The sequence below is a fragment of the Leishmania panamensis genome, assembly GCF_000755165.1.
Source record: "Leishmania panamensis strain MHOM/PA/94/PSC-1 chromosome 16 sequence".
Classification (NCBI taxonomy): Eukaryota; Euglenozoa; class Kinetoplastea; order Trypanosomatida; family Trypanosomatidae; genus Leishmania; species Leishmania panamensis.
The window spans coordinates 548,478-565,275 of NC_025861.1; the positions used below are offsets into that span (position 1 = coordinate 548,478).

The 16,798-nt window shown below is 58.7% G+C and overlaps 5 protein-coding genes across 5 annotated transcripts, besides 1 other annotated feature; all 5 read right to left on the reverse strand.

Moving 5' to 3' along the window:
* Positions 1 to 255: part of a repeat region that runs on past the window's edge.
* Positions 256 to 526: 271 nt separating this feature from the next.
* LPMP_161350 (hypothetical protein) lies at positions 527 to 3,400 on the reverse strand (the record flags this gene model as incomplete). Its single annotated transcript, XM_010699361.1, has 1 exon — positions 527 to 3,400. The coding sequence occupies one exon, from the start codon at positions 3,398 to 3,400 to the stop codon at positions 527 to 529; it is 2,874 nt and encodes a 957-aa protein (XP_010697663.1).
* A 1,775-nt stretch (positions 3,401 to 5,175) lies between these two features.
* LPMP_161360 (methyltransferase, putative) lies at positions 5,176 to 6,039 on the reverse strand (the record flags this gene model as incomplete). The annotated part of the gene is made up of 1 exon (XM_010699362.1): positions 5,176 to 6,039. The coding sequence occupies one exon, from the start codon at positions 6,037 to 6,039 to the stop codon at positions 5,176 to 5,178; it is 864 nt and encodes a 287-aa protein (XP_010697664.1).
* A 995-nt stretch (positions 6,040 to 7,034) lies between these two features.
* Positions 7,035 to 7,622, reverse strand: LPMP_161370 (trafficking protein particle complex subunit-like protein; the record flags this gene model as incomplete). The annotated part of the gene is made up of 1 exon (XM_010699363.1): positions 7,035 to 7,622. One exon carries the CDS (start codon positions 7,620 to 7,622, stop codon positions 7,035 to 7,037), a length of 588 nt encoding a protein of 195 aa, XP_010697665.1.
* Positions 7,623 to 8,527: 905 nt separating this feature from the next.
* Positions 8,528 to 10,081, reverse strand: LPMP_161380 (hypothetical protein; the record flags this gene model as incomplete). The annotated part of the gene is made up of 1 exon (XM_010699364.1): positions 8,528 to 10,081. One exon carries the CDS (start codon positions 10,079 to 10,081, stop codon positions 8,528 to 8,530), a length of 1,554 nt encoding a protein of 517 aa, XP_010697666.1.
* A 2,433-nt stretch (positions 10,082 to 12,514) lies between these two features.
* Positions 12,515 to 13,591, reverse strand: LPMP_161390 (hypothetical protein; the record flags this gene model as incomplete). Its single annotated transcript, XM_010699365.1, has 1 exon — positions 12,515 to 13,591. The coding sequence occupies one exon, from the start codon at positions 13,589 to 13,591 to the stop codon at positions 12,515 to 12,517; it is 1,077 nt and encodes a 358-aa protein (XP_010697667.1).
* Positions 13,592 to 16,798: the final 3,207 nt, after the last annotated feature.

The window sequence follows — 16,798 nt, forward strand, 5'->3', positions numbered from 1 at the left end:
CGCCATCAGGCGTGTGCGGCCACGAGGGGGGGGCACAGTGAGCCTTCTTCCATCTATGAAGGACGCGGCCGGTGCAGGCTTCCTGGTTGTAGACGATCAGCAGCGCTCTCCTGTCGTGCATTCGTAGGACTTCGGTGCTCTAACGGTGAATTTCGTCAAGGCCCGAGGCAGAGCCGCTGTGGACTTGACTGGGGAGTCACCTCGAGCTCATCCATCGTGGGCAGTTTGAGGGGGCGTGGAGCCGGACCTTTGTGGAAACGAGAAGAGCAAAACAGAGCGCGAGCCGCTACCGTTGCCATACGTGAGTCCCACAACTGTGGCAACGCCGCACTCGTCGCACCGCGGGACGCCGCTGTGGGGATGTACTCCTAGGACGGGGAGAAGCCACGCGCTCAAAGTTGTACATGTACGTCTCAGTGCCCACCGAGCATTCCCACGCGACTGTAGCGCCGGTGCTGTTGAAGGTGTTGCCGTAGCCCCAGCCGGGTGGGGGAGAGTGGAGCGCGGCTTCGGTAGCCGACTGTTGTTACTGCTTCACACTGAGCGAGTTGTAGTGCAGTGGGTAGAGGTAGGACAGAAAGATGTCAATGGGCTCTGTTCGCGGTTCGAAGGAAAAGCAGTGAACAGATGGGTTGACACCAGCGCTGGCATCCGAGCCGCTCTGCACGTTTCCGTCGCTATCGGCCCCGAGGCCGAAAGAAGGCGTGGCGGTGCGTGGGACAAAGCTGCCGAAGAGCTGCGAGCTGGCACCATATCCGCCACTGCTGGGAGAAAGTATCGCGGGGGAGCAACTTTGCGCGGTGTCGGTGTTAAAGTGGTCAGCGTAGCCGGCGGCTGAGGTGGTGCTCTGCAGACAAGAGAAGCTCTGTTGCAACACCTGATTGGGTGGGCCGCGGCTTGTAGTGGACGCAAGCAACATGACTTCGCCAGCTTCGTCCCCTTGCCGCTGTGTCCGTGAAAGCGCTGGAGGGGCAGCGATAGGGTCAACCTGCCGCGTGCCACCTAACAGAGGCGTCTCTGCGATTGTGCCGCTTGTCATGGTCAGGATACTGCGCTGCGCCTGCGGTTGAAGTAGCGATGAGCATGACGCTGCAGGAGCTGTCGCGCCTGACGTTGGCTTTCGGGGAAAGCAGACGGCAACATCGTCCGTGCCACATGTGTTCGCTGTTTCCATGCTCTGGGTAAAAATATTGACGGGCTGAGTGGCCGCATCGAGCGACTGCACCTCGGCGCCAACAGCACGGAACTTCTCGAGCTGATTCGTCGCCATGCCTCGCGAGGCGTCCGCGTTGCCGCTAACGAGGCGCGGCACCGGCACTGCCGCCGCCTGCTCCAGTTGATTCGGCGCTGCTGTCGACTGATGTTGGAGTAGCGGCATCGTAGACGCCTCCAGGCTGAGGTTGCCAACGTTGCCGCCACTCCCTGGCGTCACAGCGCCGAGATTGTTGCTGCCCATCGTCGAGGACGGCCAACTGAAGCGGATTTCGGACTGCTGCAGCTTACGGTGCAGGGCGAGCTGAATCGCGTTTGCGTCCATTTCGCCCTCCTCATCGCTATCGTTGTCTTGCTTGACACGATTAGCATTTTCGTAGTTGCCCATCGACTGCCTTCTGGGAGAGAAGCCGGGTGCGCTGCCCTGCGGCACCAAAAGCCTTTGATCAACCGCCGCCTTGCCGTGTTCTCCCCTCGCCGACCTGCTGCTACCGCCTCTGCAGGGGTATCTGTAATCGCTGGGAAGCGTTGTTGTAGCGGCACCAAGGCCTTGGGTGTTGTCTTGAAATCCGGTGTACGACGACGCCTGCTGCAAATTCCCGAAGGCGTGGCGGTGGGCGTGCTGTAGCGGCTGCTGTTGTTGCGGCCCGCGTGTGCGGAGGAGGCGGCGCTCAGCCCGGCGGCGCTCCCGCAGCTTCCACACGTCTACGAGAAACGACGGCGCCGAGACGGCATGGTCGGAGGAGGGACGGTATGTAATGTAGCAGTTGCGCTCTTCAGAGGACAAGACGTGGATGTTCACGTAGAGGCAATCGCTCGCTGCCCGCAGTGAGAGCTCGTCTCCCCACGAGCCGGGCTTGGCGAGGTTGTCGTAGTACATGTCAGCCTGTGCAGGCGACTCGAAGTAGTAGTCGAAGCTTTCCGCTCGTGCTGACCGCATGTAGGACACGATTTGGCTGCGGATGATGTCGTGATAGTTCTCATTGCCGAACAGCTGATGCGAGATGGCCCGAAACTGGCAGTTGCCATCGTTTTGAACGCGATAAACGACCAGGCGCAGCTCGCTGAGACGTTGGTACAGCCGCTGCACCCCGACCCGGATGATCTGCTCACGCGCCAGCTGCCTGTCAGTCCCCGTCGCCAGCGGCGCCTTCTTCTCCCCCTTCCCCGGCTTCCTGGGGGAAGAGCTGAAGGAGGTGGAGAGGGAGTGATGGCTGTTTTTTTCATTCGATATCGCGGGTGACTTGGAGGCCTCGGCAGCGCTCCCTGTGCGACTGCTCACCGATGACACGTTTTGTGTTTTCGCAGAGACGGTCGCCTGTAGTGATCCGCTCGCAGAGTCCACAGCGGTCGACTTCGCTGCTCCGCCGGCACCACCGTAAAGCCGCTGCATATCCTCCACCACGCGCTTGCGCGACAATAGCTCGGCGACGTGTGGAACGATGGGCACGACAGGTGTCGCGGAGATGCGTACGGGATGATGCACTGCTTCCTCGCTCCCGGTATACGTTGATGTCCGGCCGTGCATCCACGATTTTTCAGTTGGCAACACTGAGAGGAAGCTCGAGTTGCGCTGCGCGGCAAGATCGGAGGAGTCAGCTAAGCTGGGTGGCCTCAAACTGGTGCCGTCCATGTTCTCACGACTATCGTTGCTACCAGCGGAAGTGAGAAAGCCGCTCTTCCGCCGTATTCCTGCCACGACTGCACTCTCGTTCGAGAATGAGGTTGACATTTTCGCTGTGGCCTCGGCGTTGGCATACTGACACAAGGAGCTGTAGCCCATGGGCGTCAATACGGTCTGGGTACTGGCAAGGGGGTCCTGGTCGACTTGGAGAGCTGCACCTCTGGTAATGTAGTCCTTCATCGTGGTGCGGCTAGCATTCCCGAAGCCCATACTACCGGACTGTGCGTCATCCTTGTCGAGTTCTGCAAAGATGGTGATCGTCGGCCGCGGTGGTGGCGTTACTGACGATTTTCTTGCCTCCGTATTCACCATGTCTGCGAGAGGGCCAGTGTGCCTTGGGTTCACTTTGTTGCTACTGAAGCCCGGCAATGAGCATGGGCTTTGCGCCTGGCGTGACGATCGGTGTCCACTTCTGCCGTCCTTTGAGTTGGGGGTGCCACCACCCAACATGCGCAGCGGTCGCACCATCGCCGGCACCGGCACATTCAGAAGTGAGTTGAGCATACTGTTGCTCGACAATATCAGCACACCACACTTGATCGCTGCTGCTGCTGCTGCTGTGGGGTGTGCTACTGGAGCCCTGAACGCGCTGCTACCCCTCGGCCTCGGAGAACGTCCCTGAGCGTTTTCGAGTCCGCCGGTGCGCCACGATTTCTTTTTATTATTTGGCGCGTGTGTGGCGATGTCAGCTCTTGCGTTTCCGCTAAGCGAGTGTACACACACTGCGGCCGTGCAAACGGTGGGCGCCGAGCAGAGGCGCAGCCGACGAGAGCGCGAGAGAGAGAGGGAGGGAGGGAGGGGCCGACCAAGACGAAACGCGCTCGACAGCGACGACACACGTGAGGAGTTGAGTGAGCAGCAACAATACGAAAAGCGAAAAAGGAGGAGGTTTAACGTGTAGCGAAAGGGGGGCCTTTATTTGCGAGAGCCAAGGAAGGGAAAATGGGGAGGGAGGGAGGGAGGGGGTTGAGGGGAAACAGCAACAGCAATAACAGCGTCAGCAATGGCAGAAGAGCAATGTGAAAGGGGGGGAGGGGGAAGAAAATATGGAAAAGAGTAAACCAGAACGAAGAAGAAGCGTGTGAAGATGTGGGAGGGAGGGGGGAGAGCAAAGGCCTCTGCTGACCTACATCACGCATGCGCTGGGATTTCGTAAAATGGCACTGGCGCCTGCGAAGAAGTCCTGCAGGATATTTCTGTGGGGGCGTTGGAGGTGCGCTTGGGGCGTTTTGCGTTTTCGCTCAAGAGGAGCCGCTGAAGCAGAAGCAAAACGGAGAAAGCAGATGGGAAATAAGGCAAGCAGAACAACAACGCCGTTCAGCAGGGGGGAGGAGGGGGGAGGGAGGGGGCGGAGGAATAAAAGGGGAAGAAGAGGAGGAGGGGGTGCCCCCCCCTGGGTATCGTATGCGTAGAAGTGCGTGTGTATTTGTAGTTGCTTTTCACTTTTGTGTTTTACCCCGCTGCATCCACTTCGCTTTGGGCTGTTGTGTTGTGTTGCCACAGACATATAAAGAAGTGAGGGAGGGAAGAAATGGTAGGGATCTGCGGCAGTAGAGAAGAGAACCAGGATGTACATCATCTACACCCCCCCGCACGAGAGAGGTGCTTATCTGTTCAGGGGCAGCTACACAGCATGGCTGTTGCAGCAGGCCAACATGGACTCCTGGTCAGAGCAGTGTCCACTCATACACGGCCAGTGCCCCCCCCCCTGGGTACAGCAAAGCACAGTCCCAACGAAAGAAATGCTGGCGGCGTTGTCTGTTGCTCTTTTCCTGCTCGTGTGAACGCCTCGCTTGCAGTGTGCAGTTTTCGCTGTTTTGCTTTGTTAGGGGCCACCTGTGCACCGACGGGTGATGGTGGTGGTGCGGGGGAGCAGCAGCGACGAGTATGCTCGGCGGGATGCTTGACGTACAGCTCGCTTTCTCCCCCTCAGCGCAACGTGCCGCCGGAGAAAAGCGTTCGGCATCCACGAACACGCCGTACCCACCCAACACACGGATGCACATATCCCCTCTTGCTTAACACGTGTTTCATTTAATCAAACGTAGTCACGGAGGTCCCGTATAGTACCTCCTTGGTCAGCCTCTCCGCCCGCAGTGCACACGCGCGGCAAAGTGTGGCGGTGAGGAGCCGCCATCACGTCACCAACGGCGCTGCAGCATACAGACACAAGCAGCAACGGCAAGAGATCGAGAAAGCGCACGCGTACATGCACGGATACTAGTGCTCTTGCTCAAGTAAAGCGATGTCGACAGGCGGAAGAGAAGGGGAAACCTGCTTCAACACGCCTCGTTGTCCTCACGTAGCCACTCCTCTTCGAAGCCGTGCAGCAAGGTACTAATTACCGCCGCCGCTGACATGCCACGATCCCCTAAGCGGATGCTCGACACCTCGCCTGGGCGGGCGTAGTCGACCGATACGTCACCGCGTGACATACCACCGATGATGAAGGCGAACGGTTTGAACTGCCGACGCTCGGCGGCCTTGCGCTGCACCTTGGCAAATTCCTCAGTTCCGGCTTCCGCCGTCGTCTCCTCCAGCGTCCCGCTCGTACTGGAGGTGAGACGGCGACGGGCGAGGCTGATCTTACGGTCTGTGTGGTGCTCGTCGAAGACGTTGGCTGTGTACCCGCAGGAGGCGCAGAAGGCGAAGGGGTCGATGCGGTCGCCGTCCTTTTCGACACGGTACAGTTGAGTGCCGGCGGGGATGTGGTCCGTTATGGGGTTGCCGACAACTCGCAGCAGGGACAGGTAGCCAGTGCTCGCGCGCACCTTGAGCTTGAAGAGCAGCGACACCATCATCTTCTCGAACAGGCGCACGTGGCGCGGCACGCGCAGACGCGGATCAACCGCGATGCACACGTGCTTCTTTGTTCGTAGAAATACTTCCAGCATGCCTGCGCGGTTGAGCGCGGAGTCCTGCAGGTGAAGCAGACACTGGTGCACCACATCGGGACGCCAGTCTGCCGGGTCCTGATTGTGCCGCGCGTGGTAGGCGCGGTGACGGTCGCTCAGCAGCTCAAAGCCGCGGTCCGTTTGAACTGTCTGCAGCGGGCAGTGCTCGAGGATGACGATGACGCGTCTCCACCGCTCCTTTTCCTCGGCACTGCGAGGCAGCCGCACCGATTTCTGAGCGTACTCCATCAGCGTGATGTGAGGAGAAGCAACAGGAGGGAGGAGGAGAGGGGTGGTGGTGGTGGCGGGGACAGGCAGCCAGGCAGACTACAACGGCGGTGACGCGAGGCTTCGACTTTCTGTGCGACGTCGTCTCTTTTCGCTCTTATCTGGCAGTTGCCGGATTCAGTACGCTACCCTCAGTCAGTGCGTGCGATGGTGCGAGGTGGCGCCACACAGCGCAAGCGCTCTGGCATAGGAAGCGAGAAACACACAGAGGTAGAGAGGGAGAGAGAAAAGTGGGGAAAGTGCAATGGAGAGACAGAGAGAGAGCACCTGGCATGCGCAGCCATAAGTCGTTGGATGCAGTCTGCCTGTGCTGGTGTGTATAGCTGTCCCGGGAGGGACGGAAAGGGGGGTGGGGGAGTTGCATGGAAAGGACTTGGATCCACGCACCCACTGCCTCCTCCTCCCCCTTCCATGTACATCAAACATCACCACTGCGCGGGGCGCCATAGCGCATTTGACTCCACTCACTCCCACCACCATCACCACCGACTCAACACTGCCATGAGGCGTCTCTGCTAATGGCAGCGGGTGTGTGGCAGGCAGTGGCAACAACGGCAACCCCAAGGCAGCCGCGCTTTCGTTTTGGCGAGCAGAGCAGCACAGCCAACGAAGGGAGAATTTGAAAGAGGGCAGGAGGGAGTCAGAAGATGCAGCGCCGAAAGCTGAGTTGGGTGGACTGTGTCCCCACCAACGAGCTCGAAAGAAGAGGAGGCGAGGGAGGAGGCACATACACCGGCACCGCAAGGCTAGAAGGATCCTCCACAGGGCTTACAAGCGAAAAAGGGACTAGCGAAGATGACAGGGATCGGACGGCACACACACACACACGCACACGCACACACATACAGCAACACGTACACTCGCGTGACACCACGGGACAAGAGCCCCCGGGAACGTGGATGTGTGTAAGTGGCGGGGGGGGGAAGGGGGACGAGGGCAACTGCTTGTATGCACGACTAATTTCTCTCCACCTGGAACGTCTCCCGTTCCCGCCCCTTGAAGTGAAGGATGATTTCGTTCTTGGAGTCGCCGCGCAACTTGTCACGTGAGAAGCGGGCTTCTGTCTGCAGCCCGACAAGACTCAGCGCACCGGTGATGACGCCGCAGAGAAGGTTTGAATACCACAGGCAGTTTCGCAGCGGTCCGTCCGGCAGCTCCACGAATAGGGCAAGCGGGTTATCGTGGAAACTAATGGCAAACGTGTCGGATGTGTCCTTCACCTGTGTTACATTGGCATTCACGCCAAGAAACATGCGGAACCCAACTAGAGCGACGCCCTCTGCCGCTTGGCTAAAGGTGCGGCAGGGAGCAGCGCCACTGCGCACGCTGTACTCCTCGATTAATCGAGCGCCGATTCGGTGGCCCATGTTGTAGAGCTGCTGATTCACCTGCTCAACATCGTCCTCCTGCATGAGCTCCTCGACCAGCTGCTGGACAAGAGCACCGTACGTGAGGGCTAAAAACTCCGCGCTCACCTTCACATTGTTGTCGAAGGCGGCATCACCCAGCTGTGCGGCAGAGGTGGACGTGCGGGCAGATGACATACTTCTCAGAGAATCTATGAGAGTGAAGCTTGATGACTGCGCACGCGCGCGTGTGTGTGTGTGTGGACGCCACCATAACGATAGAACGCATACGTGGAACAAGGGAAGAGAGAAAGATGAGGGAGATGGGAGGACGCGAAGCAAGCAGGGCGAGATGAAAGACATGAAGGGGACAGGACAGGGGCTGTATGGAAGCGTTGGTGCCCATACATCCGCACATTTCCCTTTTACGGATCTCCCCACCGTACGTACGCGCCTGTGGGTTGATCAAAACAGAGCCGACGACGACGACGACGGGGGGGGGGGGAGGAGGGGAGGCATTAAGCGCGGAGGCACGGGCGTGGTATGTTCCCACCCACTCCACTTATCGCTCCCCTGGCGCACGCCGCGCTGTAGGGTGTAGAGTAGGTGATCTCGACTGGCCGTGTGTAGATCGACAATTCTCAAGCTGGAGTGGCGCTGTGGCACCCGCACGCGCTCCCTCCCACTTCCCGTATCAAACCAGCAACTCATCTCCGTTGCTTCCTTGGCAACACAATGCACATGAGTGTGCGTTCTCTCGAGACTGAAGTCAAGAGTGGTGACGCAGTCATCGAGGAGCACCAAACTGAAGGAGGACATCTTTCACATCGTAGAAGGAGCCACACACGAAGGAGGCCGAAAAGAAAGCGAGGGCGTCTTGTACATCAATCCAACACACGCAGGCACACACACACACACACACACACACACACACACACACGGAGACCGTGTGGCAGCCACTGCCATCTTTTTCCTTTCCATTGGAGGCGACAGACTAGCAGAAAACAATCGACGTGGTGCCCCCCCCCCTCTCACTCTCCCTTTCTTCTTCTCCCTACCCCTTCGGTAGACGCAGCGAAGAAAGGCAGCAGAGGCACCCCCGCTTACTTCCTCCCTTTCCCCCTCTTCTTGCGTTTTTTGGAGCTCTTCTCGAGCTCCCGCTCTGTGCGCACACGAGCGATGAAGGCGCGGTAGTAGGCCTGAATGACGCGTGCGTCTTGCTCCTGGTGCTCGCGAATCACGTTGGCATGTTCCTGACGCTGCTCCGCCACCGTGACTTCCCAGGCGTGCTCCTCAGACGCCTTGTGCAGCTTCTCCACCGTCTCCTCCAGGGCGACAATGCGCTCCGTGTCCTCCTCGACTTCTCGGTTGAGCTGCCGCATTGCCGTCCCGAGCAATGTGCTTTGGGCATCGTACTCGGTGATGGCCCCGCTCACTGCCGCCTCACGTTTGGTGCGGTTCGAGCGCAGCGTGTTGAGCTCATCCAGTGCCTTCACCTGCGCCTGGTGCAGGCGGCGCGTGACCTCGTCTGCGTTCTTGCGATGCATCTCGAGCTGCTGCCGCAGCGAGCACCGGAGGTCCTCCTGCACTGTCTCCTGGATGCTCTGAAACGCCTCCAACTCGATGTCTGCCGTGTGCTGGACGTACTGCAGCTCTTCCTCCAGTGCTTGAATCTCGTCGTCGAGAACGGCCACTTCTCGCTGGCGGGCGGCCTTCATCTCGAGGTAGCGCTGATTCAGCATCTGCACGTCCGCTGTGCCGGTCTGGTCTCGGTTCACCGCGTCGTGGAGAAGCTGATAGCGATGAATGTCCTCGTTGACGGTAGACTGGTTGCGTTGATGGATGAGCCGGTGCAGCGTGACAACGAGCCCGCGCAGGTGATCTAGACCCTCCTCAATCATACCACACTTGTATGCTTGCTCCAGCGTAGTCGAGCCTGATGCCGCTACGGGAGGGGAGAGCTGCTGCGATGCGACGGTGGAAGAGCGGTGCGGCGTGCAGAGGTGTTTTACATAGTACTTCATAATGTCGCCGTACCCGCTGTCGCGCAGTGTGTCGACGAGAGCGCGAGTGCTCAAGTGGTGCGTCTGAAGGTCGGCCGCGTCCACCGAGCCAGTCGCAGTGACTCCCGCCAGTAAGTCGCGCTCCAGCTGCGCGTAGTCGCTCACCTGCAGCACAGCCTCGTTATCGTCGTTGTCGGTCGGGTCGCCGTAGTGCCCGGCCGCGTACACGAAGCAGGCGGCCTTGACTGCCCGCTGACGCTCTTCTTCATACTCCGTGGTGAGGGAGGAGAAGGAAGAGGCAGGCGAATCAGATGTAGTGATGTCGTTGTGTCGATCGGTGTTAGCCCACGAACTGCAGGAGCTGCTGGGTTGCGACGCGAGTGCCGACGCATGCATCCCTGCTACACTGGGAGTTCTTCCCATGGCGTCGTGCTTCTTTGTTTCTGCATCCTTCGCCTTTCGGGCGACGTGCTCCTCGTAGCGGCGAAGGTACAAGTTTGTGTCACGTCGAGTCGCCGCCACGACGGCTTCGTCGCGGACCCACGAAGTGAATTCCTCAGGCAGGAAGGCCAAGATTTGGAGCTCCTCCACGAGGTCCGCCAAGACGTCCTCCACCTTCGCGGCCTCCCGCCGCGTCATGAGGTCCATCTCCATCTCGCTGATGGACAGAGAGAGAGAGAGAGGGAGCAAATACAAAGAGGGAGCGAGTGAGGTAGGGAGGGGTGTACCCGCTGCTGCTGAGATGCGATGAGATTGAGGGAAATGGCGTGTGCGGCTGTGTGTGTGTGTGTGAGGCAGCGCAGAGGCAGACGAGGGTGCGGAGGAGGAAGGAAACGAGGTTGTCAATGCCTGTGCTTGATGAGAAGACGTGCATAGTCTCAGGTGAAGGCTGGATAGAAAGATGTAGGAAGCACAGAGTGGTGGGGGAAGAATGAGCGCCTCCTTCCCCCACCACTCTTCGCTATAGCAAGATGGAAAGGCACGCCTGATGCCCCTGCTCATTGAAAGCACAGGCGTCTCAAGCTCCAAACAGAGGTCCGCCACACCGTCAGCAAGTTGCGGGAGATGCTAAGGGGATGGGTGAGGGCCGAAAGAACACAGGTGCGGCGTGGCATAGAACGAAGAGGCAAACGAGGAGGAGCGCATGCACAAGGTCGCGCATCGTAATCCTTGTCGCTCACTCTATCAAGCGGGTACCCCACCGCCTTTCACCTCCACCCCTTCTCTCTTCAGCAGCAGCAGCAGCTGCTTCGGTGTCTTCACTGTACTCTGTACTTTTTGTTTCCAAAACTAAACAACTGACATCCCAAAACACACCCTTTCCATGCCTTCGCTTACTGTGAGGGAGCTGCATGCACAAGATCAACGTCATGAGATCCACACACGTACACACACATGAACACACACGCACACACACGTACACACACGCACACACACGCACACACACGCACACACACTTGAACACGCACACACACGTACACACACGCACACACACGTACACACACGCACACACACTTGAACACGCACACATATATACGCATACGCGCGCGATACAGACATAAAGCATGCGAGACAAGTGTGATTATGAGCGACGTGAAAAGAGGAAGAAGAAAAGAGAGCACAGACAAGGCACAGATGGCGAGAGGCCAACAGGGAGAGCGGCCACAGAGAGCGATGAAGGAAAGGGGAGGGGGCGGGGGAGTAGACAGAGGCCGCCGAGCGCGTTGTTGTTGTTGTTTCTTCTTCTCATCGGATTGCCCGGTTTTCTGCAGTCCTTTTCCTTTTGCCCTCTCGTCCTCCTTCCGCATCGCGACCGCACCGGCGCATTATACCCCTATGCGTGTGCCGTGCGCTCTCTTTTTCTCTTCCATTCGTTGCTTCTTCTGCCTTCGCTCTTGTAGTGTGGCAGTCCTGCTGTACTTCAGCAGGGGGAGGGAGGGAGGGAGGGGGTTGAGGGGGTGAAGCAAAACGAGACGATGGTCGGCAAACGCTGGCCGCGACGACAGGAGCAAAAAGCGGTAGCCGCCGCACCGCACGGGAAGACTACCGCCTCTCCCTCTTCTCCTCCCTCTTATCGACAGACACGAGCCTCGATAGAGCGTAAGGGGGGTCTTTCCAGTCCTCTCGCGAAGGAGCAAGAAGACACGGGAGAGTCAACACGCCCGAGGAGATCAGATGGAAAGGAGTAAAGGAAGGCGGCAAGACGTCGCTCTGTTGCCTGCCCTCGGTGCCCTGCGCCCTCCCCCCTCTCTGTCGCTCACACAAAATGTGCCACGCAGGCTCTCTCTCTCTGTGCCCTATAGGCAACGAGAAGGGGAGGAGGAGGAGGAGGGGGTGGGGAGGGTGCATGGCACCGAGGGCAGGAGGGGGGGCACCGTACACCATGCAAAAGGTGCGTCTGGTGCGCCTCAGCCGCAGCTCACGCGTAGGCGCACCAGACGCACCGACAGAGTGGGGGGTTTCTTCTCTAATGGGGGAGGGGGTGGCAAAACAAAGAGGAACAAACCGCAACCAGAAGTGCGAGCAAACGTCGCACAGGCAAAGATAAAAAGAGAAGAGGGGCGCCCCCCCCCCCCCAAATGAGGCCGCCCTGAAAGAGCGGGTGGGAGGCACAAAGGAGAGGGCGGCGGGGTCATTTTGGGTGTCCGCGAAAGGTGGGTGGGTGGAGAAGGAGTGGATAAAAGGGGGAGGGGGGCGAGGTTAGGTGGAGTTCACGTGGATGGGGACAGAGACACAGAGAAAGCGGCACCCACACACAGTCACCGAGGGGCAGAGAGAGGAAAGCACAAGCAAAGAAAGATGAAAGAAAGAGGGAGGGGGAGAGGGAGAGGAGGAAAACTAGCGCGATGTGTACGCGCGCGTGTGTGTGTGCCTCCTTGTGCAGCTCTGCGTCGGGATTGGTGAGAGGACAGAGGAGGGAGAGAGAGGGAGGCGCTCGCTTGAGCTCACACATAAATCCTAGGAGATGGCGCAACAAATCGCACGCCATCCAAGAGAAATAAAAGCGACACCTCCCGGGGCCCAAATACAAGAGAATAGGGAATAGAGAGTCAGAGGAGCACAGGGCGGCAGGCGCGTCACCCTTCTCTACAATTGGGAAGCCGCTTCGGCCACCGCAGTAACGTCTCTCACCAACATCTCGTGCGAACTCATCTCGCTGTAGCTGAGAATCGTGATGACCTCCGGCAGGATGTCGGCGATGGGGCTCTTGGCGGCCTTCGCCTTGCGCATCACGTCCATCGCATCCTCCTTTGGCCAGAGCACGCCTTTGTAGGCGTTTGCCGGCAGCTCGGGAACTTCCGGCTTCATAGCCAGGTATGCCTCCGCCAGGGCGTTCGGATCGGGGCCACTGCGGGTGTGCGCCCACGCGACGACGTTGCCCTCCATGTCCTTTACAACAACAACCTTCTTGTCTGCGGGCGTTTTGGTGGCAACGCATACGTCGACGATGCTGGCGCGGTGAGGCTCCTTCTTCACGATCGCCGAGACATTAAAGGAGGCGCAGACGCACTGCTTCCACCAGTACGGCACGGCACCGCCATCCATTCCCGCCGTCTTTGACTTGTTGTACCGCGCATCGCTTTTCAGGGCTTTCTGCAGCCGCTTTTCCTCCACCATGAGCGCCCCTAGAAGCGCGCAGTCGCTCGTCGGGTCCTGCAACTGAGCCATGACGACTGGCACAATGTTCAGCTTCGGCTGCAGAGACAGGAGCGTCTTCAGCTTTTCCTTGATCTCCGCCTCCGTCTGCCTCGTTGCTGCGGCCACGTCGTTCTTCTGCTGTACGATTTCCTCCTTGTGCTGCCTTTTCTGTTCCTCTATCTTTTCTCTATTTGCCTTGTTCGATTCCTGCTCCTTTAGCTTCATCTCTGTCTCCCTGCGCCTGTGGGAGATCTGAAGAAACTCGAACGCCTCCTGCTGCACAATCGATTCGTACGCTGCCTGCGCCTGCAGAACCGCCTGGCTCATCAGCTGGGCGGTGGGCAGTAGCCTGAGCATCGCGGCCTCCTCACGGCGGCGAATAACGTCCTTCAGGTATTTGGATACGTCGGGCGGGAAAGTAGTGTAGTCCGGCGCCACGGTGATCACCTGCGGCATGAATGCCTTGGAGCCGGCGTTTCCACCGGTGCGGCGAGCGCCTCCCCACGAAGCCGTCGCACGGGGCATTGACACAGACAGAGTTCGGGTGACATGACTGGCAGCCCGAGCCACAGGCACCGACGGCGGGCGGCCGAGGTCTGCAGCCGGGACCGAGGTGGCAGCGTTGCCAATGCTTGACCACACATCAGCTTCGCTAGCGTGCGCCTGGGAAGCGGCGGCGCCACCAGTGGTGCTGCCTGCACTCGACCAGGTTTGCAAGCTGCTCAGGGGGAGATTGGGCACCGCCGGGATGGACTTCGTTGCGCCGTTGCTGTTTGTCGACGTCATGCATGGCTGCGAGGCGTCGATTAAATTTGTCTGGCTGGTAAAACGAGAGCCGTTCTTCGACAGAGCAGTGCCGTTGCGGATGTTGCGCTCATTGTGGCTGCACGAGCTGGTCGGCGAGTTGGACCCGCTGTTGATCATGATGCCGGGGCTCTGCTCACGGGACAACATGGCAGCGCTTGAATGAGAGAACCGTGAAAAAGGCGTAAGCGGAGAGAAGTTCAGAGAAACGTGTGGACGGCGACTGCCTGCGTGTGAGCACAGGTTTGCGAGAAGCGATGTGGAGAGGCCTCGGAGGGGAGAGTGGGGCGGATTGTGTAATGAGGTAAGTACAGAGAAGCAAATCAGAAAGATAACGGCAGCGTGCACGACGGGGGAGGGGGAGGGGGAGTGAAGGAAACAAAATGGCAGTGAACACAGACAGCAACTTCCGACCGACGAAGCAGTAGGAGGTCTCAGCGTATGTGTCTGTGAGTGCGGAGGATCCACGAGATACAAGGAGTCCCCCATAAAAGAACAACAACTGTAAGGCTTTGTGTAGGTTATGAGAACAGCGTTAGTAACTGCGAGGAGGCAGCAGGCAAAGGAGGAAAAGGCAAAGGAGAGAGGAGGAGAGAGTGCTATGTGTGTGTGCGTGTGGAGTGAGGAAAGGGGGAGTGGGCGGTAGGGGTGGTAGATCATCGTGTGCCATGTATCGCGGGGAGAGAGATGGAGATGAGAGAGAGAACGAAGGGTGCGTGAGATACGGAAGGTGCAGTGGTGAACAGCAGTGGAGTGCGGTGCCAACCCCCTCTCCCCCCACACGCAAACGCGGATGGGGGGAGAGGGGGACCAACTGAACAAAGAGGAGGGAAGTGGCCTTTTCAAACTGAGGGAGTGAAGGTATATATAAAAGGAGGGGAAGGTGCAAGGCGACGGTGGCAACGGTCCTTCTGCTTCAGCGGCGGACGTGGGCAGCTCGCCCCTTTCCCTTCTCTTCGCCCCTGCTACGGTCATCTACAGATACTCCTGCCCATGACCGGCAACGCATACACGCGCTACCCCTGTTCACGCGCGCACGTCATGCATGGTGAGTGGCGGGAAGAAGAAGGCGGGGTGGGTGGGTGGGGGACGAGCAACACTGAGCGATGCATTTCAACGCTGTTTCCTTTACCTCGGCTGCTGCTACTTTACTGCTGCTGGCTTCATTCATTCATGTGTGGGTGTGTCATTGACTTCAGTCAGGGGTGGAGAAATCGAAGTGGAGAAGAAGAAGTGGAGAGCGCTGCTTAATCTTTTGCCTTCTCTCATCTCCCACTCCCGCGAGTTCATCTGTTGGCCGGCCTCTCTTTCCTTTGCGTTTCTCTTGCTGCTGGGGGCTCGTACCCAGACGCGAGCGCGCCACTTGAGGAGCAACACGTCGAGATCCCTCGAAGAGGAGGGAGTGAGAGAAACGAAGAGGGACCGAGAGAAACGAAGAGGGACCGAGAGTCGCGGGAGGAAGAGGGTGGGAGGAAGAGAGAGGGGGGGGGGAGCAGCAGCCGGAGAATGGCACACACGAACTATATATGTACGCGTCTGTATATGCCTGTGCGTGTGCATGTGTGTGTGCGTGGGTGCTGTACATCGTAGAGATAAAACGTGAAACGGAGGAAAAGAGGGTGGGGGGGAGGAAGTTATACACATACGCGCAAACTCGAAAGGATCAACAACCTGGAGCATCACAGCGGGACGAACGCCAACAACAACGTCATAGTCGCCATCGTCGTCGCGTGCGTTTCACTCTGTGCAAGCGGGAGCGTGAATGGATCAAAAAAAAAAACGAAACCGATAAGGGTATTGAGCACAATAACATCAAGCATGAAGCGCACGGACGAGGGAAAAGTAAAAGCCCATCACTCCTCTCTTTCCACTCCTGCGTGTGTTATGGGAGGCAGGTGTAGGGGCGGGGGAGCAAAGTAGGAAAGACGAGAGAGCAAAGGGTTCTCAAACACGCGGATGAGAGGGGGTTATACGATCACGGCGGCGGGAGCAGTAGAGGAGAGGAGAGGAGGGGGAGGGGGGGCGAACATGGTGACACAGTGTATACAAGTATAAGACGGGAAGGATGGACGAGCAGGGGAGCGGGAAAGTGCGCTGGTGAAAAGTTCCCATTCGCAGATGTGAGGGAGATAGTGTGAGAGACAAAGCGAGCGGGCCCCTCTCTCACCTCTTCCCCCCCTCCCCTACCCTCCACCTGCCACGCTCGTCAGTACTTGCCGTCCTCACCCATCCATCCAGTCACCCACCTAAACCTGCACCCACAACAAACACGAGCAGCCGTGCTGAGAAGGACAACGACGCCATTAGGCAACCCCGTCATGAGATCGCACACACGCCCATGCGCGGCGGGCAGCGGAACAGGGGGTTACGACCAGCAAGAGAGAGAGACACACACAAACAGCCTGTGAATCTCCAATAGCCGAGTAGTGCCGTGGCGCCGAGAATACGCCCAGGGATACATCAAACGAAACAACACCAACGTGAGAAACAGAGGGCGGCGAAGATGGGGGGAGGGCAGAGGGAGCGGCGAGCTGAGCACCAGGCAAGCGACATTGACCGTGGGAGGATAGAAGAGCCGCCGCTGGTAGACGACGCACTCAACTTGAAGCGCGACAGCCTGACACAAACGCGAACTGAGTGACTCGTGAAGACGGGAAGAACTGAAAAGGGGCTCGGCATACGGGCGCCACATAGCGCAAAGACTCTAAATAGAGAACGAGCCGGCAGCTCCACCAGTCGTTTACAGCATCGACACGCCGTGAAAAGCACCGGGGATACCCTACGAAGCGAGACCTGCGCAACACATCGCTACAACACGGCACTACACACGCCACCTACGGGCTTTCCACAGAGCAACCTTGCCAGAGCCTCGCTAAAATATTAACCAGTGCCCCAACGCCTTATCAGCCGACACTCCTAGCAATACAT